The sequence below is a fragment of the Neopsephotus bourkii genome, unplaced genomic scaffold (genome assembly GCF_033783945.1).
Source record: "Neopsephotus bourkii isolate Nb327-2 ecotype Australia unplaced genomic scaffold, CSIRO-AGI_Nbou_v1 NB_1541, whole genome shotgun sequence".
NCBI lineage: Eukaryota > Metazoa > Chordata > Aves > Psittaciformes > Psittacidae > Neopsephotus > Neopsephotus bourkii.
The window spans coordinates 386,560-408,832 of record NW_026902017.1 but is presented as its reverse complement, the minus strand read 5'-3'; the positions used below and the strand labels follow the sequence as shown (position 1 = coordinate 408,832).

The window sequence follows — 22,273 nt, the reverse complement described above, 5'->3', positions numbered from 1 at the left end:
CAACAGTTCCATGTCCTTTTTATGTTGAGGACACCAGAACTGCACACAGTACTCCAGGTGAGGTCTCATGAGAGCAGAGTAGAGGGGCAGGATCACCTCCTTTGACCTGCTGGTCACGCTCCTTTTGATGCAGCCCAGGATACGGTTGCTTTCTGGGCTGCAAGCACACACTGAAGCCGGCTCATGTTCATTTTCTCATCGACCAGCACCCCCAAGTCCTTCTCCACAGGGCTGCTCTGAATCTCTTCTCTGCCCAGCCTGTAGCTGTGCCTGGGATTGCTCCGACCCAGGTGTAGGACCTTGCACTTGGCATGGTTGAACCTCATAAGGCTGGCAGTATTCACCTCACAAGCGTGTTCAGGTCCCTCTGAATCCCATCATCTCCCTTCAGCATGCTGACCACAACACACGGACACACAAACACACACGTGTGCACCCCGGGCACATGCTTGCACCTACAGGCACCCCGACGTGGATACGCATCCCCCCCCTTCACCCAGCCATGTATGTGTGCACACCCCTACAACACCCTTATGGGTGCGTGCCCCTGTGCCCACCAACGACCCTCACGGCCCCACTGCCCCAGCCACCCCCACCACGACACTCCAGTGTCCCCCCAGCATCTCCTCGTCCAGTCCCTCCCAGTCTCTCCCATACTGTTCACGCCACCACCACCATGTGCTGTACCATCCATTCACCCCCGGCACGGGCACACACATCACTGTAACCTCCTCTGTGACCCCCACAGCCCCTCCAGAATGAGACCCAGACACCCCATCAAAGGCATTCTGATATAAATAGCGATTTACAAAGAATACAAAAATAGAAGGGGCGTGCGGGGCCTGTAGTGCTTGTGTGGGAGCTGCAGCCCTGGTGGGGGCTGGCACCCCCCAAGATCCCCCTGCACCCCACAGCCCCAGCTAGCACAGCCCCATAGAAAGCAGAAAGTGAGCAGAGGAGTTTGGCTGAGGAGCAACAGGGCCTCAGCCAGGAGCGGGGATCCCTGGGGGGGGTCCCACTGCACCGGGGCTCTCCCTGCAGCCCACGGCACGGAGCTGCCCCCTCCCCATGGGGACAGAAGGTACAAAAGCGAAAGTGCATCAATCTACATGTACTGCCCCAATCCCCAGGGCCTGCAGGCCCCCGAGCCGTGGGGGACCAGATGCCCAGCAGCTCCCAGGCAGGGGGCCAGGCTGCAGGGTTGGGGGTGCCATTGGGGGGGGTGGGGGGGTCCTGGCAGCCCCAGCCCTGCAGGAAGCAGACACAGCATTGTTTTCTGGCTTTGGGAGGTTTTGGGGGGATCACCGCTGCACTCTGCAGCAGCACTGAGAGCAGCAGCAGGGTGCAGGGGGTCCCCTCTTGTACCCATGAATGCCCCAAGTAAGACAAGTATGTGTCCCCCACCCTGAGTGGGGCAGAGGGATCCTATGCTGCAGCAATGGGGGCATCACAGAGCCCCAGACCCATTCCATTTGGGGACAATGTGACCCATGGAGCCCCATGGCAGGAGGGGTGCTGGGGGGAGCACTGGGGTGCCCCAAGGCACAGTTGGTGAGACGAGTGACGGGTTTAGGCCCGGGGGGGGGGTTAAAGCTGTTGTCTGTGCCCTGGCCACCCCAGAACCAGGGGCACTGGGATTGCCAGTGCAGAGCAGGAGAAGCTCAGACCCCCCCCAGCCCAGAGCAGCCATCCTGCCACTGCACCAGCAGCTCTTGGGGCAGCGAGTCCAGCCCTGGAAAGGCACTGGTGGGACAGGAGGTGTGGGGACCCTCCACTTTCCCCCTGGTCTGTGATGGGGAAAGGTGGGGGGGGTGCGAGACCACCTACGCCAGCAGCCCCATGCGGGTGACTTTGGCTGAGAGGAAGGTGTGCAGGATGAAGACGATGGGCTTGGGGCAGGAGTGCAGGTCCAGCGCCTGGGGGGGAGATGGGAGAGCGGAGTCAGCCCCCCTCAACAATGCCAAACCCCATGGGGGGAACTAGGATCTCACACCCAAGGCTGGGAGCTCCCAGCCAGTGGTACCCAGAGGGTCCAGCCAGCCATGGTGATGCTGCAGCGATCAATGAATCCCAGAATGGTTTGGGTTGGAAGGAACCTTAAAGCTCCTCCAGCTCCAACCCCTGCTACAGGCAGGGACCCCTTCCATTGGAGCAGCTTGCTCCAAGCCCGTGTCCAACCTGGCCTTGAACACTGCCAGGGATGGGGCGGCCACAGCTTCATCTGTGCCAGCGCCTCAGCACCCTCACAGTGAATGACAAAGGGAAGCCCACCCAGATCCAGGGCCGAACCCGGCTGCCCCCTTGCTCACCAGCTCCCCTTCGGGGCCCCCGAAGTCAAGGTACAGGGTCCTGATGCCGTCATCTGCCGACATCTTCAGCCTCTCGTAGGGGTAGCGGAAGAGGATGCTGCCACCCGGCTCCTCCCGGCAGATGGTGAAGCCACACTCGTAGTGGATGCATAGCAGCACCTCCTGCCCACCCAGGGTGCAGCCTGCGGGCACAGGCAGGGCTTAACCCACTGCCTGCACTGCTGCTGCTGCCAGGACACCTGGGTCCTGCTGCAGGGAAGGGGGGAGCCCGGGAGTGTCCCCTCCCCACAGCACTCACCCACAGTCACCTCCTTGATCAGCTCAGCCGCAGCGTGGCAGCCCTGCACCAGGATGCGTGTCCAGGAGGAGAGGTCCCGGTGGGTCTCCACACGGAACACGTGCATCTCCACACCCTGCCGAGAGCCCGTCCGGGTGGCGAAGGTGAGCTCCGAGCCCAGGGCGGGCGAGCGGAGGCCTGAGCCTGAGTGCACCAGCCTGGGGTGGGGGGAACACACGGATGGGGTAGTCAGGGGCACGATCAGGATGATGCCACACCATGCCCACCAGTGTTTCAGTGCCTGTCCTCTGCTCCAGCAAGAAGCAGAGCTAAAGAACCAGGCCTGGAGGATGAGGGTGGATGGATGGAGCCCTGCCAGCCCACCTGGTAGCCACCAGCGGGTAGCTGTGGCAAGGGGAGGCCCAGGCATCCCTGGTCCAGGGCATGCCATCGTACAGCAGCAGGTCCTTCTCTGTCACTGCCATGAGGACAGGCCGCCACTGCTGCCGCCCTCCATCCAGGCGTGCCTGCAAGAGACATGAGGGCACGGTGAGGGGCACGGGAGGGCCACTGCAGCTATGAGCCCGCTAGCCTCGAGCCAGCGGCTCCACGCTGCAGGGCTCTCAGCAGTGGCCATGTGCAGGGTGCTACCGAGGGTGCTGACCCCACAAAACCAAGCCAGGAGCAGCTCTTAAGGGACCCTACAGCCGGGGCCGACCTCACTGTGATACCCGGGCAGGCTGTGGCTCTCAGGCAGTGAATTCATGGAAAAGCAAGAAGGTGATGAACATCTACAGCCAGGAAATCCCAGCAGGAGAAGGTGCTGAGGGCATGGGAAGCACTGCCTTTGCTGCGTGTCATAGGTTCAGCTGTAACAGCTGCACTTCTCCTTCTAGTACCTGGTGCAGTGCTGTGTTTGGGCTTTAGTCCAAGAGCAATGCTGGTAGCATACGGATGGTTTAGTCTTCTCAGTAGCACTTACCCCAATCAAGGACTTTTCAGCCATTGAGGAGGGGCACAGGAAGCCAGGAAAGAGCAGACAGGACACCTGACCCACACTAGCCAAAGGGGTATTCCATACCACAGCACATCATGCCCACTATAGAAACTGGAGGGAGTCACCCGCAAGGCCCAGATCACTGCTTGGGTATTGGTAAGCAGGTGGTGGCAATTGTAGTGTGCAGCAGTTGTGTTCATTTGGGGTTTTTTTCCCTTCCCTTTTTAGTTTTATATTCTCTCCCCTTGTTACTTCCCTTATTAGTAGTAGTAGTTTTATATATATACTTCAGTTTTACATATCCTTTAGTTACTGGACTGTACTTATCTCAGCCATGGGGTTTACATTCTTTTGATTCCCCTCCCCATCCCACCCAGATGGAAAGGAGAAAAGGGGAGCAAGAGGCTGTGTGGTTCTGAGTTACCAGCTGTGCTTAACCCACAACACCGCGGTGCAGCCACAACAGCAGAGCCTGGTGTCCAGGCTGGTGATGGAGCTTTCCAACAGCCATGCAGCTGCACCCACAGCAGCAGCCTCAGCACAGCCCTGGCACGCATACCTGCTCGGCCAGCCAGGCGATGTGCTTCACCTCCCTGCCACCGGCCACGGCGCCGCCGGTGCCCAGCATGGCGTTGAGCTCAGCCAGCACCTGCGGGAGCAGGGCAGTGATGTTGGCGTGCAGTGCCATGAACCAGGAGTGTGCCGTCGCTGTGTCCTTGCAGCGCAGGATCAGGGTGTTCCGGCTGTCCGGGGAGTGCAGCTCGATCAGCCTGAGAGGGGATGGGAACGGGGGCACCCTGATGAGCCTGTGCCCAGCCCAGCAAACTGCCCACACTGGTCTGGAGCTCTGGCTGTGCCAGGGAGGCTGGTGCCAGCCCTGCCAGCAGGTAGATCTGGGGGGATTTGCAGGGACCCCTTTTCCATAGGCAGGGGAGGCTGCCAGCCACCCCATAGGGTCAGGGGGTGCGCAGCACAGCCCTGGCCAAACCACCCAACTTCCCTGTCAGAGTTCAGCAGTGGAAGCAGGAGGTCGTGGGCAGCACCCAGCCGTGTCCTGGGGGAGTCCATGGGGAGTGGATCCCCCCACCAGCAACCACTGGAGTCTGGGGGGGGGGGGCACGGGCAGCCCCTCACCTGTTCTCCAGGTCAGGCATGCTGAGGTTCCTAGCAGCGAAGCACATCTTCAAGGGGATCACCTTGCGGTCACGGGGGCCCTGGTGCTGCGGGGAGCCTGAGTCCTCGCTGCCGCTCAGGCTGGGTGACTGTGGGGCAGCCCCCTCCCAGGGCAGGTCTGACACCAGCGAGGGCTTCTTGATGTAGGGGGTGACCTCCCGCATGAACTTCACTAGGGGGGAAAGGGGAAAGGACAGGTTAGGGCTTTGCAGGGACCCAGCACCTCTATACTTGAGCCCTGCACAATGAAGATGCTCTGACCATGGGGTGTCTCAGGCAGACCCCCCAGCAGCACCAGCACAGCCCATGTGCCAGGGAGCCGAACTCCACTCCCTCCTCATGCTACAGGCAGCAGGAAAGGGGCACCCCCCTTCCCAGCCGGAGAGGCCTGGACATGGGGCCATGGCCTGGAGGGTTCCACCCTGCCCGCAGACGGAGATATCCCAAGTGAAGGACAGGCGCCGGAGACTCATCCCCGCTGCCGCCGCGGGTGTAGGAAAGGGAAGGCGGCGCAGCACAATGGGGCCGGGCAGGAGGTCAGGCTGCAGCCCATCCTGGCTGCCGCGTTGCAAGAACAGCACTGGCCAAGTTTCCAGCGCCGCAAGCGCTGACGGCGAGCTGACCCCATGCTGCTGCTTGTGCCTGCCAGCAACCTGCCGGCAGCCTGCCTCCGCTCCCGGCGGGATGGAGATGAGGAGAAGCGTTTGCAGCCAGGACATCCCGGCTCCACGCTCCTCTCCAGGCTGGGCAGGAAGGAAAGAGGCACCGACTCCTATTCCCCCCAGACCATCCCTCCGCATCCGTGCGCACCACCCAGCCGGGATGAAGCAGAGCCCCAGTGAGATGCCGGCATCCTGGAGCCCATCCCAACTGCGATGGGGCAAGCGGTGCCACCACGGGTTCCCCCCTGTGCCAAGGCTGCGGCAGCTGCCACGCCAAGGGAAAACCAACGCCTCCAAGATGTCAGGGAGCGTCAGCAGAGCCGCTGCCAGGGCCGGGATGAGGCAGGAAAGCTGCGAGGAGTGCTGACAGCAGCCTGGGACAAGGCGATTGCAGCTGGGGCTGGACCCTCGCCCGCCGCGCTACCGCCCGGCACGCATGGCGTGAGAGAGAGCAGCGCGCCGGTGCCAAGCCCCGCAGCCCCTCGCCAGTGGAGGAACGTGCCGGGAACGCAAACGCTCACACACCCCAGGGCAGCGGGGAGTTAAACCCGAACAACAGAATAACGCCGTAATCCGCCGTGAAGTGAAACTCCCTGCCGCGGAGCCAGGACAACCGACGCCTTGCCAGAGAGGGAACAGCAGCAGCCATGGGGCCCCGGTCCTGCTTTCGGCCACAAGAGCCATTGCTGGGCCCCCGGGTCCATGGGCATGACACAGCCCACGGTTCACCCGCTGCACCCCCCCCAGCGCAGGGGCTCTCAGGGCCCCCCGGCCGCCCGCCTGGTTTGCTGAGGGAGCAGCACAGCAGGGCGGGACGTGCTGCCGTGAGACGCTTGTCCTTGCTGCGGGCAGCAAATGAGTTAATATTAGCCTCCCGCCGCACTGATCCCGGGATTACCGCCGTCCCCGCGCACCCCTAATCCTGCTGCCTGGCTGGGCAGGGCAGGGGCAGAGGCGGCAGGTCCTGCCATGGGGCTTCCTGCCAGATGTGGACAGCCGCTTTCAGCACCGGACGGGAGCCTGGCACCCTGCAGCCACCCTCCCATGGCAGGAGTCCAGATCGTTGTGCCAAGGCTCCGCTGTGCCAGTGTCCACTGGGGCACGGCCACCAGCTCACCGAAGGCCAGGACAATGGCATCTGCAGCCACCGCTTCTGCTCCCGGTGAGGCAGTGGCCGGAGCACAGCCACCCCCTGACACAGCCTGTGCTGCCCCACCTACACCTCACCACAAAGGAAACCCGGTTGCTGCCGGCACCCTTCGCCCAACCTGCTGCAGGAAGCTGCTCTGGGTGCACAGCAATGCCGGGTTAGCACCGGCCTCAGCGGGGCTGAGCCCCCATGCACTGCCTGGATAGCTTCAGGGGGTGCTCAGGGCTGGAGCCCCCTCCTGCCACCAGCACCTCACCCACAGGGGAGACACCAAAGAGGTTTCCCCACCTTTGCACATGGGTCGGCTCTGCAAGGGGCCTTCCCCTTTGCCTGCCCAGTGTGCGCCTGCCGGCCACAGCTCTGCCCGCAGTTCCCAGCACAGGCGGAAGGGCTCCCTGCCCCCAGCACACCAGAACATGCCAGAGCACGCCGTGTGCCTGTGGGCACCCCGAGACGACAGCGCCAGATACGGGTCCCTGCAGCCAAACCCAGTGCCCAGGGCAGGGGCTGCCGGCCCTGGTGAAGCCTGGCACTGTCCAGGACCCTGCCAGGGCTGTCACAACTCCAGGGGCTGGTGAGGAGGGAGGGACATGGTGGGGCTGCACAGCCAAGGTCTCCCCCATGTCCTCTCCATGGCGTGCAGATGCCAGCCAGTGCTGGACAGTGCTGCCAGGCCCTAGGCCAGCTGCAGCCATCGGATGAGCCGCCCCAGCGGGAAGGGAAGGGGCGGCTGCTGTGGCGCCTGTGCCTGTGGCGGAAGCAAAGGATAAACATGGCACAGGGCTGGAGCTCCTGTGGGACAGGATCAAACAGACAGGAGAAAGGATGCAGCGGGGAGGTGAAGAATCGGGCACGGTGTCCTGGGAGGACTCCTGCTGCTGTTGACAGCTGCTCTGAGCTGGTGGGTGTTTAAACACCGAGCCCAATGACACAGCTCCACCATGGTCCTTACAGCTGCCCAGCCGTGGCTGAGGCGCAGAGAGCTGCCCCATGCCAAGGAGCCCACCCGCTTGCCCTCCTGCTGAAAGCATCCATCACCAGCATCAGCCCAGCCCAGCCTGGTACAGGTGACCAATTCCAGCACCCAATGGGCATTGTGTCCGCAGAGCAGCTCCACGCACCAGAGAACAGGATGCTGTGTGCTCACCATGGGACACTCTGACCCACACAACACAAAGGGCTTGTGTCCTGCCAGCTGCCTGGGGCACAGCACCCCATAGCACAAGCCCTGTGTGCCGCGCACCAACAGGGCAGGCGGGTTCTGCCTGAGCTTGTTGGGCTGCCGGGAACAGGTCGGGCAGGAGCTGGTGGCTCCATAAGGCCAGCCCCAAACTGGCTGTACGGTGGGTCCAGAGCCCCCAGGGACACGGGCAGACGCCAACACCCTGGACAGAGCCCTCCCAGGGCTTCAAGAAGAGCAAGTGCCCACCGTGGGGGCTCTGCCTTTGAGGGCTGGGGACACTATCCAGCCAGGGGACTCCGGTTCGGCACCGGGGGACCCCAGCTCTGCCGTTGAGGAACATGGTCAGTAGGAGTTGCCCACCCTTGTCGCCAGCTGGGAGGGGCTCCCATCCCACCACGAGCAGGAACACCCCTCCCAGGGGAGAGGATGCATTGTCCTTGTCCCCGTGCCAGGGAGGGGCACAGCGGGACCCAGCACCAGGGTTGGGAGTTTTGGGGGGACACACACGTACAGTGGGAAGGGTGGGAGAACAAGGGAGAGTGGGGTCCCACAACCGGAAAAAGGGCCCAAGGGGGGGTTCCAGGAGCCCAGTGACAGCGGGCAGGGAAGTGTCGTGAGACCTGGTAGTGGGGCTGGGGGGCACCCGGGGGAGGAGGGGGCCGGTATGGGGAACACGGACGGGGCTGGTTTAGTCAGTACCTTCGAGGATGACTTCCCTCCCGGCACGCTTCAGCGCCTGGACGGCTTGATCGTGAGTAGCATCCCGTAGATCGACGCCGTTAACGGCGAGGATGGCGTCGCCGAGACGGAGCGCCCCGCTCCGTTCCGCCGCCAGCCCCGGGAAGATACGTGAGATGAGCACCGGCATGCGGTTCTCCCGACCTCCCTTGATGCTGATACCGAGCCCTCCCGCCTCCGCCTTCACCACCCGCACCCTCCGCACGCAACCGGGCGCTGCCTCCGGGTTTCCGTTAACCACGCCGTTAACCACCGCCGCTTCGCAGCTTCCCGGTTCCGCCGTTAAGCTCAACGCTTCTCCGCTCAGCTCCGCCGCTACCCGCACCCAACGTTCCCGTAACAGCAGCTCCAACAGCCCCGCTTTGCAAGCGCGGGTCCACACGGCCATGCCGCCGGTGATGCCGCCGCCACCGCCGCCGCGTACCGGGAAAAGGGGCGGGGTCTGAGGAGGGGGCGTGGCCATGTAAACACGCCCCTCGCCCGCATGGCGCTCTGCTATAGGCTACGCGCCGAGTGAGAGGCGGGGCTAAGACGCCCCTCCCCTCTCTCCGGTGAGACCAATCGCAGCAGAGGCGGCTCCCACTGCCTCTGCTGCGATTGGTGGCGCTGGAGGGAGGGGGAGTGAAGCTCCGCCCTGCGGGCGATTTCGCGCCCCCGCGCTTTACTTCCAGCCTCGCTCTCCATTTCCCGGGCTCTGGTTAAAGCCTCGCGCCCCTGCGCGCTTGTTTTACGGCCAAGAGCATCCTGGCTTCTGCCAGCAGCGATGTGGCAGCGGGAGCAGGGCAATGACTGTCCCCTGTGCTGGGCACTGGTGAACCCTGTGTTCAGTTCTGGTCTCTCGCTGCAAGAGAGGCACTGAGGTGCTGGAGTGGGTCCAGAGAAGGGCAATGGAGCTGGTGCAGGGCCTGGAGCACAGTGTGATGGGGAAGGGCTGAGGGACCTGGGAGGTTCAGTCTGGAGAAGGCTCAGGGGGAGTTAACACTCTACAATTGCCTGAAAGAAAGTTGGAGGAGGTGGCTGCTCTCTCCTTCCAAGTAACAAGGGATAGGACAAGAAGAAATGGCCTCAAACTGTGCAAGGGGAGGTTTAGACTAGAGACTAGGAATAATCTGTTCACCAGAAGGGTGGTAAGGCATGGGAACAGGTTGCCCAAGACACTGGTGGAGACAAGGCCATCAATGATACGGGTTAGTGGTGGCCTTGGCAGTACTGGGTAAAGGCTGGACTTGATGTTCTTAAAGGTCTCTTCCAACCTGGTTGATTCTATGATTTCTAAGGGAACTGATACACCAACTACTCCTAGGTCCTTAATTTCCCCTCCTTCATTAGGGGATGGGTGTCCATAGACCCACCAATCTACCTGGCTGCATGGGAACCCAGGACACAATGCTGTGAAAAGGTGAGAAATCAGGAGTGCTGCCTTGTCCTTGGGAGGACCACCAGCATGGGAACACCATGAGCAAGCTGCACCCTTATGGTCAGGCCAGCACCTACCTGACCCATTCCTGGAACATCAGAGTAGCCCCGCAGGGCAAAGACAAGCCCACGGGCATACAGCACAGTGGGGTTTATTTTGTACAGCGCTCTAGGAAAACAACATACACAGTTTCCATGGGGCCAGAGCGGCTTGTTCTCCTCTTAGGTGCCAAATTTCTTCTTGTGGGTGGGCAGCGGCAGCTGGGTCTTGATGTCCATGATAGGCCTCTCCACCATCACGAGGCACTTCTCGTTCAGTAGATCTGCGAAGAGCAGGGGCTGGGGGGCACAGAAGGGGCAGGAGATGAGAGCCAGGTCCCCTCTGCCTTGGCTTGCTGGGCTCAGCCACACAGAGCCAGCACTGGCTGGGGCTCTGTGCTCACCAGATCACAGCAAGCGGCTGTGCTGAGACAGAGACTGAGAGCCGCTCTGCTGCTCAGTGCCATCACAGCACTGGGAGTGACTGGGCACGAGTACAGGGAGGATCACAGGGACCACAGGCACAGGGCATCCACCTCCTTGACACAGCACACACCCAGCAACACCATTACCTACCTGGAATTTCTTGCATATCTTAAAGGCGTGGAGCTGCTGCTGCCTGGCGCTCTCTGGGAGCTGCTTCAGGATGCACTGGTTCATCAGGAGGGCACTGTTGTCTGGCAAGGGCTACAAGGAGTGCACAGCATGTGTCAGCACTGCCCGGCTACCCAGTGCCATGCACTGCTCCCAGCAGGGACAGGTATCAATGCCCGAGGGATGTCTGTGAACAAACCCAGCCCTCCTGCCCTGGCACACAGGCTCACCAGGGACTTGTCGATAATGCAAAACATGTAGATATCGTGGAGCAGGATGTGCGAGGGGTTCTTGGGGTTGAAGGTGATGTGGGTGATGGGCGAGTCTCTCTCCAGCCAGACCTTGTGCAGCCCGCTCTTCTGCACTGTGCGGCTCCAGTCTGTGTACTGCTTCTCAGGAATGCTGAACTCAAACAACTGGAGAAGCAGGAGAGGGAAGACGGGGTGGCTCATGAAGCCTGGTTCTCTCTGGCTTCCCCCTCATGCTGGTGCATGGCAGCCCTGGCTCCAGCCAGGCTGTGAGCCAGACAGTGGGTCCCTGCTCCGGCCCAGAGCTGCAGCTTTCTCATGGGACCAGAAAGCTTCAAGGCCAGGGGGAGACACAGGGAAGGGACTGAGTCCATGAGGGCTGTGACTGGGAGAGCTCCTACCTGCTGGTCCGAGTAGGCAATAACAAGGTTGTTGGTGACAGGGTGGATGGCGACAGCTGTCACTGCGCAGCTGTACATGGGCACCGTGCAGTGATGCTGCAAGGCAGGAGAACAGCATGCAGACAGGAACACCAAAGGCTGCCTCCAAGCCCCCTCCACACACACACACACACCCCAGCCCTCCTCCATGGATAAAGCCATCCCCCTTCTGGGCAGGGGATCTACACACCAAGCCCACCATCACCCAGATCCCCAAGGCAGGAGGCAGCGGGCCCGTTACCGGAGCCACTCTCCAGTTCCTGCTCCTACCTTTAAGCGTTTCAGCTTGTAGATGTGGATTGCCCAGTCCCCACTGACTGCAGCCAGCCACCGCCCATCTGCGCTCAGCGCTAGCAGGTAAACAGCCTCAGGGGATCCTGTGGAAGCACCATCACCAGATGTAACGGGTGCTTGAGCCTGCAAAGAGCCCCAGACCTACCACCACAGTACATCCAGACCCGTGTCTTCCCCCTGCTGATCTGCACCCTGCTCCCTACCTATAGAGCAGCACAACGGGCAGAGGAGGAAGGATGCATACACCACACAGCAGGAAAAGGGGGATGCCCTCAGCTCTGCAGGGGTGGGACACAGCAGCCCAGGGACCCCCAGCACCTTCCAACCCCACCAGTTCCCCCCAGCCCAAACCTGATGGTGGCCGAAGCGTGTGCAGGTGTCTGCAGCCCCCCGGCTCTAGGAGCAGGACAACATGGACAGAACCTCGAGCGGAGGCAATGAAGAGGCTTCTGGAGTCAGAGGAGAACTGGAGCTGGTAGGCTGGGAGCAGCAGCTTTGACACTTTGGGGATCTTGAGACAGGAAGAAAGCAGCACTGGCAGCCACGTACCACTGCCACCCTCATCCCTGTGATAACACCGACCATGCCCCGACCCCGCAGCCACCCACCACCCGTCCCTGCAGCAGGCAGCCCATCACGCTCCTCACCTTTTCAATTCGGACACCGTCATCTTCATAGTGCACCCGGTAGAGGTGGAAGCGGGATGCTGTGGCATAGGTGACCCAACTGCCACAGGGCGAGATGCAGCTGCAGTAGATGTGCTCCGGGCCCTGGAAGTGCAGAGGGGCCAAACAGGGTTTGTGAGATCCCCGCAGGCAAACAAACGGGGTCAGCTGTCAGAGGGAGAGCAGAGGGGTGGCCACAGCAGACCCCAAGCCCCAGCTCAGCCCTACCTTGCTCTTGAGCTGCACGAGGTGCTCAGGCATGCTGCTCAGGGGAAGGACGTCACCATCCTTTCCTGGGTCAGTAAGAAACCACATGGTACATTGATGATGGTGGCGAAACCATCCGGGTCTCCATCTCCAGGCTCCCAACCCACGGGACCCAAATTGTGGGGAAACCACAGCTGGGGATCATGGAGAGCAGCACCAAGGAAAAACCAGACCCTCCCCCAGCCTCCCCTGAGGCAGAACCCCCAGGGCCCAGCCCAGCTCCACTGGAAGAGCAAGAAAGCCCTGGCATATGCCATGCTGGGAACCACAGCCATGCCCGGGGCCATCACCAGTGCAGGGCCATGTGAAGGGAAGGACCTGAACTAAGCCACTCCTCTGCTGCCCAAGCAGCAGGACAGCTTGTGCCTGCAACTCAGCACAGGCTCTGTCACAGGGCTTGCACTGGAGAGCTGGGCCTTGCCACTCACCCGTCCCATTGGTGGAGCCAAGCCTCCAGAGTTCCAGGTGCTGGGAGAACTGGAAGAGGAGCAGCCGGGCTTCCCTGGCACAGGAGACAAGGCGTCGCTGCGTGCAGAAAAGATCATCATGAACCCACAGCCTGGCACAAAGGGCTGGGCCAAAGCTGAAACGCCCTGGGGTGCCAGAGACTCTGGGGTGGGGAAGAGGAAGGACTTGGGTCCCATGGAACGGGAGCCTGGAGATGGAAAGCTAGCAGGACCAGCAAGACGAGCTTGCCAGCTTCTACACCCTCCGTGGCAGGAGCCTCCAGATGCAGCAGGGCCAGGGAGGGGACCCAGTGGGGCAGGGAGGACCAACCTTCTCCCACGGGAAGAGCCAGCCCTGCCAGCCTGCCTTGGCTCAGAGCAGCACTCACATGGGGGAAGGTGAATTTGCGGAGCACTGCCTCGTAGCCTTTGTCCTGCATCTTCTCCATCAGCGGGCGGATCACCAGCTGGGCGTCCAGGCCTGGAAGCCAAGCACAGGTCAGCCAAAATAGGTCTGGGGGGGAGGGATACCCAAGCCCTCCTGGTTACCACAGCCTGTCCTACCCCCAGAGATGAGAGCTGTTGAGCTGTGCGCCACAGCTCGCACGTCATGGGTGTGATAGTGGAATGGCTTTGTTCGTATCCAGCGCTTCTCCTGACTGCTCAGCTTCACCGGCAGCAGCTGGAACTGGTATGTGGCCCCCGCTGAAGTGCCCACAACGATGCTGTCTTCTTTCTGAAGGTGAGAGAAACAGGGAAGGGGTTTATGGGTGCAGACTGGAAAGAAGGAGAAGGCATTGCTGGAGGCAGACAGGGACCAGCAGCCTCACTCCCAGCCCCAAGGCACCGAGCCAGGGAGCTCCTGCCCCAGCACACCGAGGCCTGGGAATGACAGAGGAGACCTGCCTACCTCTGACACAGCCAGCGAGAGGACGGCTGAGTTGCTGACAGTGTGAGAGTCCAGCAGTGTCCCTTGCTCCCAGTTCCAGAACTGCACCCTCCCAAAGGAGTCTGAGGTGACAACAGTGCCACTGGAGAGGAAGGCGATGCTCCACACAATGCACTCCTGCTTCACCTTCTGTACGTGGTAATTCACCATGATCCTCTGCACAGTTTGGCCTGAGATAGGGGAAGGATGGTGTGGGGTGACAACAGGTTCCCCCGCAGCGCTTGGCCAGTGCTGACAGTCCCAGGGGCCAGGCCAGGCTCAGCTCCCAGGGCACAAGTTACCTGAACTGACATCAAGCACGCGGACACTATCGATGGAGCCAGCTGCTATGTGAGTGTCTGACGGGTGCCAGGAGAGACACAGGATGCGGCCTGTGGGGAAGGAAGCTCCAGATGTGACCCTGTGGGCTCGCACCCCCTTGGTCATCACCAGGACGGACAGGAAGGACAGAGTAAAGATGCACTGAAGTACTGCGCGTTCCCGGACTCACCTTTCCGCCTGTCCAGGTTCTGCTCAAACTGGATCCCACCAGGTACAACTTGGAATAGCCTAACGGAGCCATCATCGCAGCCGATCTGCAGGAGGGGTGGAATCAGCCCCAGCGGGAGGAGTGGACCCAAACCGCATCCTCCTCCGGAGGTGGCAGAGCCACCCCGGCCCCGATCCCAGTCCCAACCCCGCTCCACTCACCGCCAGCTGTGTGCCGCTGCTGTTGACCGCCATGCTCCAGATGGGCCCCCCGCAGCCATCCACCGAGCAAGCCACGCACAGCCCGGCCAGGTCGTACTCGGTGATCTCCCCGCTGAGCCCGGCCCCGAAGAGCCGGTCCCCCGCCCAGCACAGCGCTTCCACCGAGCGGGCCTCATGCCCGGGGATCACCTGAGGACGGACACCCGTTACCCGCTGCTCTCACCCCCGCTGCGGCTCGGCCCGGCCCGGCCCCGTGCCCTCACCTTCTCCTGGAAATAGTTGGCGGCGAAGTTGTAAACCTCGACGGTGCCGTCGGTGCGGGCCAGGCCCAGGCGGTCGCTGCGGGGCTGCCAGGCGAGGCAGCGCACGCCCGCGGGCACCAGCCCGAAGAACCGCACCCGGTGCACCTCGAACTCCCCCATCGCGCTCCCGCCGCCCCCGTCCCCGCTCCCGCCCTCGTCCCACACCGGCACCGGGCCGGGACCGCTCCGCCCCGCGCAACCCCACGTGCGCTCGGCGCACCCGGAAACGGAACTGGGGAGGGAAGAGGAACCGGAAGTAGAGGAGCGGTGCGGCGGGAGATTCGGGCGCTACCGAGCGGCGGATCCGACCTGGCCGCGGGAGCGGGACCGGGGCGGGGAGAACCGGGGGGGAGAGCTGCCGGGGCTGGGCGGGGAGGGGCCGGTGGAGGCGGGAGGAGCTCGGACTGCCCTGGCCTGACCCGACCCCGCAGCCCCGGGGCCACTGGAGGGCACCAGCGCCCAGCGCAACAGCGGAGCGGCCCGAGGGGGGAGCAGGGCCCGGGAAGCGGGTCTGGGAACGGGGGCAGCCGCAGGACCCGGCACGGGGAGCTCGGTGCGGTGTGTGCCGGGGAAGGGCCGGGCCGGTCCCCCCGCGCTGACCGCGTCTCAGGGCCCGCAGCATGGTGCAGATCGTCATCTCCAGGTGAGGCCTCCGCGGGCTGCGCGACCCCGACGGGTGCGGGTCCTGCCCCGGCGGCACCGGGGGGTGCGGGAGCCGTCGGGTGCAGCCACCGCGTGTCTCGCCCGCAGCGGCGGCGCCGGGGCCCTGGCGCAGTGGGTGCTGGTGGAGCTGCAGGGCGAGGTGGAGCCCCGGCAGAGCGGCGCGCTGGCGGGCAGCCTCCTGGGAGACCTGCACTACACCCGCGAGGTGAGGCGGCCGCGCGCGTACCGGGGCTCGGCCCCGACCGGGGGACAGGGGCCCTGCTGCTCGCCCTCACCCGCCGCCTCTCGCTGCTCTCCGCAGGGGGTGCCCGTCCTCATCGTGGGCCATCACATCCTCTATGGGAAGGTGGTGCAGCTGGAGAAGCCCTTTGCTGTGCTGGTGAAGCAGGGAGCCGAGGAGCCAGGCCCTGCGGGGCCGGATACGTGTTACACCATCGCTGCCCTCATCAAAACCAAGCTCCTTTTCAAAACCCGCCCCAAGCCCATCATCACCAATGTGCCCAAGAAAGTGTGAGGACTTGGGCTGATGGCTGCGAGCACCAGGCGACGCAGGGCTGGCATCTCCATCCTGTGTAGAGGACTCCAAGGGTCACCTCAAAGTGCAGATCCTGCATCTGTGTGCCCAGAGCTCTTCACAGGTCATTTGTACCCCCTGCAATGACTCAGTTTCTGAGAGCTGCCGTGCTCTTGGGCACAAACCCAAGTGCCATCCTAGGTGATGTGGGTCCTGATGGGCAGAAACATCCTCTGAGCACAGGGGCTGCCCTCAGGGCTTGGATTCAGCTGGTCCCAGTGTGCTGCCAGCGCTGCCTGTGGCAGAGAGGCCCATCTGTTGACGTGTCCCCTCTAAAAGCACCTCTGTACCTATGGGGACATCAGGCGCTGGGCAGGGACTCAAGCCCCAGCTTCCCTTGAGCCAGGGCAGGGGACCAGGACCATCACCCTCCACACACACACACACACGCCACCTTTCCTTGGTGCAAGTCTTTATTTTGACAAATCCATTAGGATATAAAAACAGGTTTTTTCCAAAATATGAAAGAAAAAAAATAATAATCAACTGCGGGTTAAAAAATAAATAGATTTACAAACAATTCGCAGCAAGTCTGAATACCAAAGAGCTACAAAAGTCTCCTAAAAAACCTTGTATTAAATTAAACAAAACCATCTAAAAGCTCAATTGTAGAAAGGTTTTGAAGCCCTGAAAAAAAAGAGGGCCCATGGGAGAGGACCGGGTGAATTCCCCAGGAAGGGGAGAGGTTGGGAACCTGCTCTTCCCCACCCTCCTCTGCATGCCAAAGCCCAAAACCCAGCGTCTCCCCACTGTCTAGACAAGGTGCCAGGAAGGCAGCAGGGTTGGTATGATGGGGCTGCAGTGACACTCCGGCCAAGCCACAGTCCCCAGTTTCCATGTGCTGGGATCCCCCCTTGGCTCTTTGGCAAAGCTAAAAGGAGGTGCTGCCCTCCTGGGGCAGCCAGACCCCCAAAAGGGGCTGGAGGGAGCCGTGAGGGCTCCCCTAGGTACATGCCCACACATACAACAGCAGTGGGGCAGAGGCAGCACCAGCCAGCGGTGCTGGCACACGGTGCCACGTGGGACCTTTTTGCCATAGCACCGTGGTGGTTGGACCATGAAATCCCCATAGAAAGCACCGAAGGGTGTAGGACACAGGGGTGGGGGAGCCTGGCCAGCAGCACTCCACATAGCACACCAGTACGGCACTGGTGGGGGGACACCTCTGTCATCGCTGCAGCACCAAGGCTGTGCCCAGCATGGTGCCAGGCAACACCAGCTCGGCCTCTCCCCATTCATCAGCCAGCTTTTGTACAGAAAAATCAATATATATGAAAAAACCCAAAACAATGATAAAAGAAACAGCAAGACTTGATCAGAAACGGAGCAGCGGGTTCGCTCAGCACTGCCCAGCACCAACAGCTCAGCACCCGCTGTGCTGGGCAAGGAGGGACCAGCGATGGTCACCCTAGGGCAGAGCCCCTGCCTCAGTCAGACCTCAGTAAAAGCCAGCCCGCACTGCTCCTGCCGCTTGCCGCAGCGCCGGGCAACGATAGCCATGTAGAGGGCAAACAGGCCCACCCAGTAACAGGCATAGAGGATGGCACCCGAGACCAGGAAGGCCACCTCGGTGTCACTGAAGAGGTCCTGGCTGTAGGCAGTGTAGGCCAGCCCGCCCAGCAGCACTGCTACCCACACCGACACCGGCAGCAGCCCCACGAAGTTAACCACGATGGTCCGGCGCCCTGATGTGCCCCAGCCAGACTTCTTGATGGTGGCGATGGCAAATATCTTGGCAGGCAGCAGGCTGGACATGTAGAGGAGGGCATAGAGGGACATGAAGATCATCTCAGCATTGCCCCGCAGGAAGCAGGCATAGGTGGCTTTGATGATGCCCACCAGCTGCACCGTGAGCAGAAAGAGGAGGATGTTCCAGATGCGGCCACGATAGAAAAGCTGGATGACAGTGGCAATGAGGAAGAAGGGGAAGAAGCCGGTCACCACAGACTCGTAGGTCATCCAGAGGTGATGCTTATGGAACCACAGGGCATTGTAAAGCCACTCACGGAAGTAGGACTTGCTCCAGCGGGTCTGCTGGTTGAGCCAGCGCAGGTAGCGGGTGGGAGTCTCCGTCAGGCACTTGGAGCGAGCCGTGTACTTGGTCTGGTAGCCCAGGCTGAGCACGCGGTTGGTGAGGTGCCGGTCATCCCCAAAGCTGCATTTACTGCCCAGGAAGGTCTGGTGATACCAGTCCTCAAGAAACTGCTGCAGCAGGGCATTGCGGTACATGCCCAGGGGCCCGCTGATGCACTGCACGCAGCCGAAGTAGGACTGGCAGGCGCGCTCCACGTTGAAGGCCATCCAGTACCGCACGCTGCTCAGGAAGGAGATCCACGAGTCGTACTTGTTCAGGATCTGGGAAAGGGATTGACATGAGCCCTGGTACTGCTGCCTCTCCCCCCTCGCCACCCCGGGGTGCCCTCCCTAGCAGGGGGGTACCTGCACATCGCCTCCGACGCCACCAACGCGGGGGTCGGCCTCCAGGATGCGGAGCATCTCCGCGGTGCAGGCGGGGTCCAGCACTGTGTCTGAGTCACACACCTGGGGGCAGAGGGAACGTCGAGCCCCGCTCCCGCTGCACCCACGCACGGCAGACAGCCCAGCCCGCAGCAGGGCAAGCCCGAGCCACGGCCGGCGAGACCAGGCACAGCCCCAACACCGGCACCACTGCCCTGGGCCACCCAGCCCCGCCACCGCCATGGGACCTGCCCTGTCCACCACCCTTCACCTGCACGTGGGGACCTGGCACTCCACACCATAACACTGTCCCACAGCGTGACACCTGCCTGCGGTGGTGTGAAACCCTCACAGGCAGGGCCTGACACCTCAGGCCAGCAGCGATTCACCTTCCAACCCCAGTGGTGCTGCCTGGCAGCAAATGCACAGGGCTGGATCCAGCACCAGGCAGCAGGTGCTGCAATGGGCTCATAGAGCTGCTCCTGCTCCACCCGCAGCCCCTCTGCCTGGCCCCCAATTGCTGCCCCCATTCCCCCCTCCCACCCAGCGCATGCATCCACCTGGATATAGTCCACGGAGTCTCCGAGCGCCCGGAAGGCCGTGTACATCACCTCCCGTTTCCCACCCCACTTCTGGAGGATGCAGGAGTAGGTGGTGCCGCGCACCAGCGCCTGGACATGGGCCAGCCCTTCCCGCAGCCCGGCCTCTGTCTCTCCCTCGCCCCATGCATGGAAGTTACTCCTCCAGATGTAGCTGCCTGAATGCTCGGAGCCCATCACATCGTGGAAGATGTCCAGCATGTAGGTGTCATCGGGGCCATTTCCATCCACCACCATCACCACTTTGAGGTCGGGGAAGGCGATGCGCTTGACGGAGCGCAGGCACTTCTTCAGGTAGTCAGGATCCTCCTGGTAGGCGGCGATGCAGAGGGCCACCGAGCGCCCCAGCCGCACTGGCCGCCCCTCGCCCCGCATGCGCCGGTGCTCCAGGAAGGCAAAGAGGCTCTGGATAAAGAGGTGCAGCCCCAGGATGGCCCCGTAGAGCCCGAAGGAGAGGTAGTGCTTCTCCGTGTGGATGAACTGGTAGCCTGTGACGTAGGCAGCGAGGATGCCCCCCAGCACCGCCAAGGCGAAGAGGCTGGTCCCAATAACGCGCAGGGCTGTGGAGAGGCTCACTGGCATCTAGGGGGGGACCAGACAGTGTCAGGGCAGGGTGCAGGGAACAGTACACAGCCAGACCCACTGCCTGGATCCCCACGAGGGGAGAGCGTGGGGATGCCGCTTGTCTGCCGCCCCATGGCCACCCTGTCCCTCACGAGTTACCAGTCTGGGGGTGAGACCTTCCAGGTAGCTCCATGGCGTGGGGGTCCCAAGCATCCCACTGAACACGGTGCCTGCACCCACCACCAAGCCCCGTCCAACCCAGCAGGGGCTGCATCAGCTCCCCGGCAACCTCCAGGCTGGAGGACAGAGAAGGACACAGGGACGTGGGAGCCCTGGGCTGTCCCCATGGGAGACACCCTGCCTGTGCACCGCGTCCCCGGGTACCTTCCGGCAGCGGGGGCCGGCAGGTCCCGGATCCCCACCCCAGTAAGGGCAGGGTCCGGGCAGCGGTGAGGACCGCAGAGCCGTACCGCAGGCATGGCCGGGGGGTGCGGGCAGGCGAAGGAGTGCGGGTAGGTGCGGGGGGGGGAACGAACACGTGGGGGAAGGTGCAGGCAGGGGGGTGCGGGCAGCGCACAGAGCCCTCCCCGGGGACCCCCCGAGCTACCGACAGCGCCCCCGGGGCAGCCCCAGACCCTCCCCGGGCCCCGCAGCCTCCGGTACCGGCTCCGCGCTCCCGGTGCCGCCGCGGTTGCTCTCGCAGCGTGGGGGCACAGACGGAGGGTGGAAGAGTCAGGGCACCGCAAGCCGGAGGAAGGAGGGAGGGACCGGGACTCACCGTGCTGGTGCCGGTAGTGCCGCTCACCCCGGCCGCCGCCGCCGCCGCTGTGCACCCAGCCCGGCCCGTGCGGCCCCTTTATACCGCGGCGGGGCCGGCACCGCCCGCAGCCCGCGGGGGCTCCGCCCGGCACCGGCAGCACCGGCACCGACACCGGCACCACCCACGGCACCGCCCGCAGGCAGCGGAGACCCTCCCGGCACCGGCAGCACCTGGGACCGGCTCCAGCCCCGCACTGCGGGAGTGATGACCGGCACCGGCATCACCCGGCGCTGCGCTGCACCGGCACCGGCGGCATCCGGCACAGGCGGCACTGCCACCGGCTCAGCGCCACGGGGCTGGCCTCAGCTCCTCGCCTGACCATGGCTGGGCACCCGGGGACACCTCAGCGGCCACCCCGGGACACCCCGTCCCCCTGCCCCACTCTCGGGGCCCCTCTCATGACACCACGGGTAACCTACGTGTCACGGCCCCGCACCCCGGAGTCCTCGCAAGGCTGTGAACCCCTGGGGGTGCACAGGGCCTGCCCCACACCGTTCACTCTGCCATGACGGCCAGTGGGTCCCAGGGCAGGACCAGGATCACACGGGGAACAGCAGCCCTGTGCTGGTGACACACAGCGTCCCCACACTGCGCTTTTGGCAGGGGACAATCAGCCCTGGGGTGACCATGAAGAGCCCAGAGGAGCTGCAGCCTCAGCTTTGAGCTCAAAACCAGTACATTTGGGTTTTTCATCCTGATGTGGGCTGGGAGCTGGCTGCAAATTGATTCTGTGTTTAGGCCCTGACCCTTATTCCCTCTGGGGTCTGGGGAAATGGATCCCTCCAGCAGGAGCACCCCGGCCAAATGTCTGCCCTCATCTGGAACCCCCAGCACCACTGTGGTGCTGAGCAGTGTCCGGAGCGGGTGGTGAGGAACTGGTGAGCCCATGGACGCTGGGGAGGGGGCACAGATGCACCAGGACCCTCGGCACCACCAGTGGGGCTCCCACGTGCCCTGGCTGAGCCGGGCAGCGATGGGACGTGGAGGTGTGAAACCCGGTGTGGATCAGACTTCGAGGGGTGCTGCCTGCGCTGCTGCTGCCAGGTGCATGCAGGGTGCCCATGGCTGCAGGCAGGGAGCAGGGAGGAGAACGGACAGGGGCAGCGTGTCCCCACCCTGCAGCCCTCCCCATAGCTCTCGGTAGGGTCCCAGCCCGGGGGTTGCCCCTTACCTTCCGTTGTACCCGTGGCTGCCGGGTGTCTCTCGCCGCTGCCGGCCGGGAGCTGGCCGCAGGAACCCTGCCCGAGATAGAAACCAAACTCCCTCCTCCTGCAGCACAGCCGCCCCGTTGTTCCCTGCGGCAGGACGGACGGACGGAGCCCGCCCAGCCCCATCGAAAGAGACTTTTCATTCAGAATCCGTCCCCTGCTGCTTGCGGCAGGCCCCGGGGAGGCTCAGCCCGAACGGCAGCATCGCGGCGTGCGCGGCACCGGCACCGCTGTGGGCTGGCGGCAGCGACAGCGACAGCGCGGTAAGGACAATGCGCTCCCGCTGCCCGAGCACACCCGGCACGGCGAGGTGCGGACCCGACGCAGGCGGCTTCGCTGGGGGGGTGAAGACACAGCCCAGCAACCCCAGTCCTGCTGGGAACAGCGGTGCTGCGCACCTCACACCAACCGGCACCGGTATCAGGTACCCGGGGCCGAGCACGGCGGGGCTGGGGCTGCCCAGTGCAAGGGGGACTGTGGGCTGGGCCCCTGAGGGCTCTGTTACCGCAGTCCCCAGCCCTGCTCCCCTAACCCGATGGATCCATGGTG

The 22,273-nt window shown here is 63.1% G+C and overlaps 5 protein-coding genes across 5 annotated transcripts in view; 1 reads left to right on the top strand and 4 right to left on the bottom strand.

The window, feature by feature from the left end:
• Positions 1–17,718, bottom strand: part of NFAT5 (nuclear factor of activated T cells 5) — a 138,266-nt gene extending 120,548 nt beyond the window's left edge. Inside the window, exon 1 of the mRNA XM_061370382.1 lies at positions 17,713–17,718. The gene's annotated coding sequence lies outside the window, so the exon portion shown is untranslated. The remainder of the gene's footprint in view (positions 1–17,712) is intronic.
• Positions 778–8,927, bottom strand: SNTB2 (syntrophin beta 2). The gene is made up of 7 exons (XM_061370370.1): positions 8,451–8,927; positions 4,718–4,928; positions 4,143–4,353; positions 2,971–3,113; positions 2,608–2,804; positions 2,310–2,491; positions 778–1,916 (listed from the first exon to the last, which is right to left on the bottom strand). The coding sequence occupies exons 1-7, from the start codon at positions 8,875–8,877 to the stop codon at positions 1,824–1,826; spliced, it is 1,464 nt and encodes a 487-aa protein (XP_061226354.1). The 5' UTR covers positions 8,878–8,927; the 3' UTR covers positions 778–1,823.
• Positions 10,042–15,070, bottom strand: UTP4 (UTP4 small subunit processome component). Its single transcript, XM_061370369.1, has 16 exons — positions 14,801–15,070; positions 14,538–14,726; positions 14,338–14,422; positions 14,129–14,218; positions 13,809–14,017; positions 13,463–13,634; positions 13,288–13,379; positions 12,881–12,977; positions 12,414–12,478; positions 12,168–12,290; positions 11,872–12,031; positions 11,497–11,603; positions 11,188–11,283; positions 10,769–10,954; positions 10,521–10,631; positions 10,042–10,244 (listed from the first exon to the last, which is right to left on the bottom strand). Exons 1-16 carry the CDS (start codon positions 14,957–14,959, stop codon positions 10,128–10,130), a joined length of 2,058 nt encoding a protein of 685 aa, XP_061226353.1. The 5' UTR covers positions 14,960–15,070; the 3' UTR covers positions 10,042–10,127.
• On the top strand, positions 15,398–16,310 carry CHTF8 (chromosome transmission fidelity factor 8). Its single transcript, XM_061370395.1, has 3 exons — positions 15,398–15,482; positions 15,590–15,707; positions 15,804–16,310. Exons 1-3 carry the CDS (start codon positions 15,460–15,462, stop codon positions 16,014–16,016), a joined length of 354 nt encoding a protein of 117 aa, XP_061226379.1. The 5' UTR covers positions 15,398–15,459; the 3' UTR covers positions 16,017–16,310.
• HAS3 (hyaluronan synthase 3) lies at positions 16,576–21,904 on the bottom strand. Its single transcript, XM_061370391.1, has 4 exons — positions 21,688–21,904; positions 19,094–19,714; positions 18,516–18,617; positions 16,576–18,431 (listed from the first exon to the last, which is right to left on the bottom strand). Exons 1-4 carry the CDS (start codon positions 21,865–21,867, stop codon positions 17,508–17,510), a joined length of 1,827 nt encoding a protein of 608 aa, XP_061226375.1. The 5' UTR covers positions 21,868–21,904; the 3' UTR covers positions 16,576–17,507.
• Positions 21,905–22,273: the final 369 nt, after the last annotated feature.

What these genes read in the sequence shown, in the direction of transcription:
- SNTB2 (XM_061370370.1), bottom strand. Translation starts at nt 8,877, where the DNA reads ATGGCCGTGTGGACCCGCGCTTGCAAAGCGGGGCTGTTGGAGCTGCTG. An exon ending in TCGCCTGGCTGGCCGAGCAG is followed by an intron (nt 3,114 to 4,142) that starts GTATGCGTGCCA and finishes TGTCTCTTGCAG; the next exon opens with GCACGCCTGGATGGAGGGCG. An exon ending in GGGGCCCCGAAGGGGAGCTG is followed by an intron (nt 1,917 to 2,309) that starts GTGAGCAAGGGG and finishes TCTCCCCCCCAG; the next exon opens with GCGCTGGACCTGCACTCCTG.
- UTP4 (XM_061370369.1), bottom strand. Translation starts at nt 14,959, where the DNA reads ATGGGGGAGTTCGAGGTGCACCGGGTGCGGTTCTTCGGGCTGGTGCCC. An exon ending in ACGGTGTCCGAATTGAAAAG is followed by an intron (nt 12,032 to 12,167) that starts GTGAGGAGCGTG and finishes TCCTGTCTCAAG; the next exon opens with ATCCCCAAAGTGTCAAAGCT. An exon ending in GCATTATCGACAAGTCCCTG is followed by an intron (nt 10,632 to 10,768) that starts GTGAGCCTGTGT and finishes CACTCCTTGTAG; the next exon opens with CCCTTGCCAGACAACAGTGC.
- CHTF8 (XM_061370395.1), top strand. Translation starts at nt 15,460, where the DNA reads ATGGTGCAGATCGTCATCTCCAG. An exon ending in GTGCAGATCGTCATCTCCAG is followed by an intron (nt 15,483 to 15,589) that starts GTGAGGCCTCCG and finishes TCTCGCCCGCAG; the next exon opens with CGGCGGCGCCGGGGCCCTGG. An exon ending in ACCTGCACTACACCCGCGAG is followed by an intron (nt 15,708 to 15,803) that starts GTGAGGCGGCCG and finishes TGCTCTCCGCAG; the next exon opens with GGGGTGCCCGTCCTCATCGT.
- HAS3 (XM_061370391.1), bottom strand. Translation starts at nt 21,867, where the DNA reads ATGAAAAGTCTCTTTCGATGGGGCTGGGCGGGCTCCGTCCGTCCGTCC. An exon ending in AGCCACGGGTACAACGGAAG is followed by an intron (nt 19,715 to 21,687) that starts GTAAGGGGCAAC and finishes GTCCCCCCCTAG; the next exon opens with ATGCCAGTGAGCCTCTCCAC. An exon ending in GCGTCGGAGGCGATGTGCAG is followed by an intron (nt 18,432 to 18,515) that starts GTACCCCCCTGC and finishes TCCCTTTCCCAG; the next exon opens with ATCCTGAACAAGTACGACTC.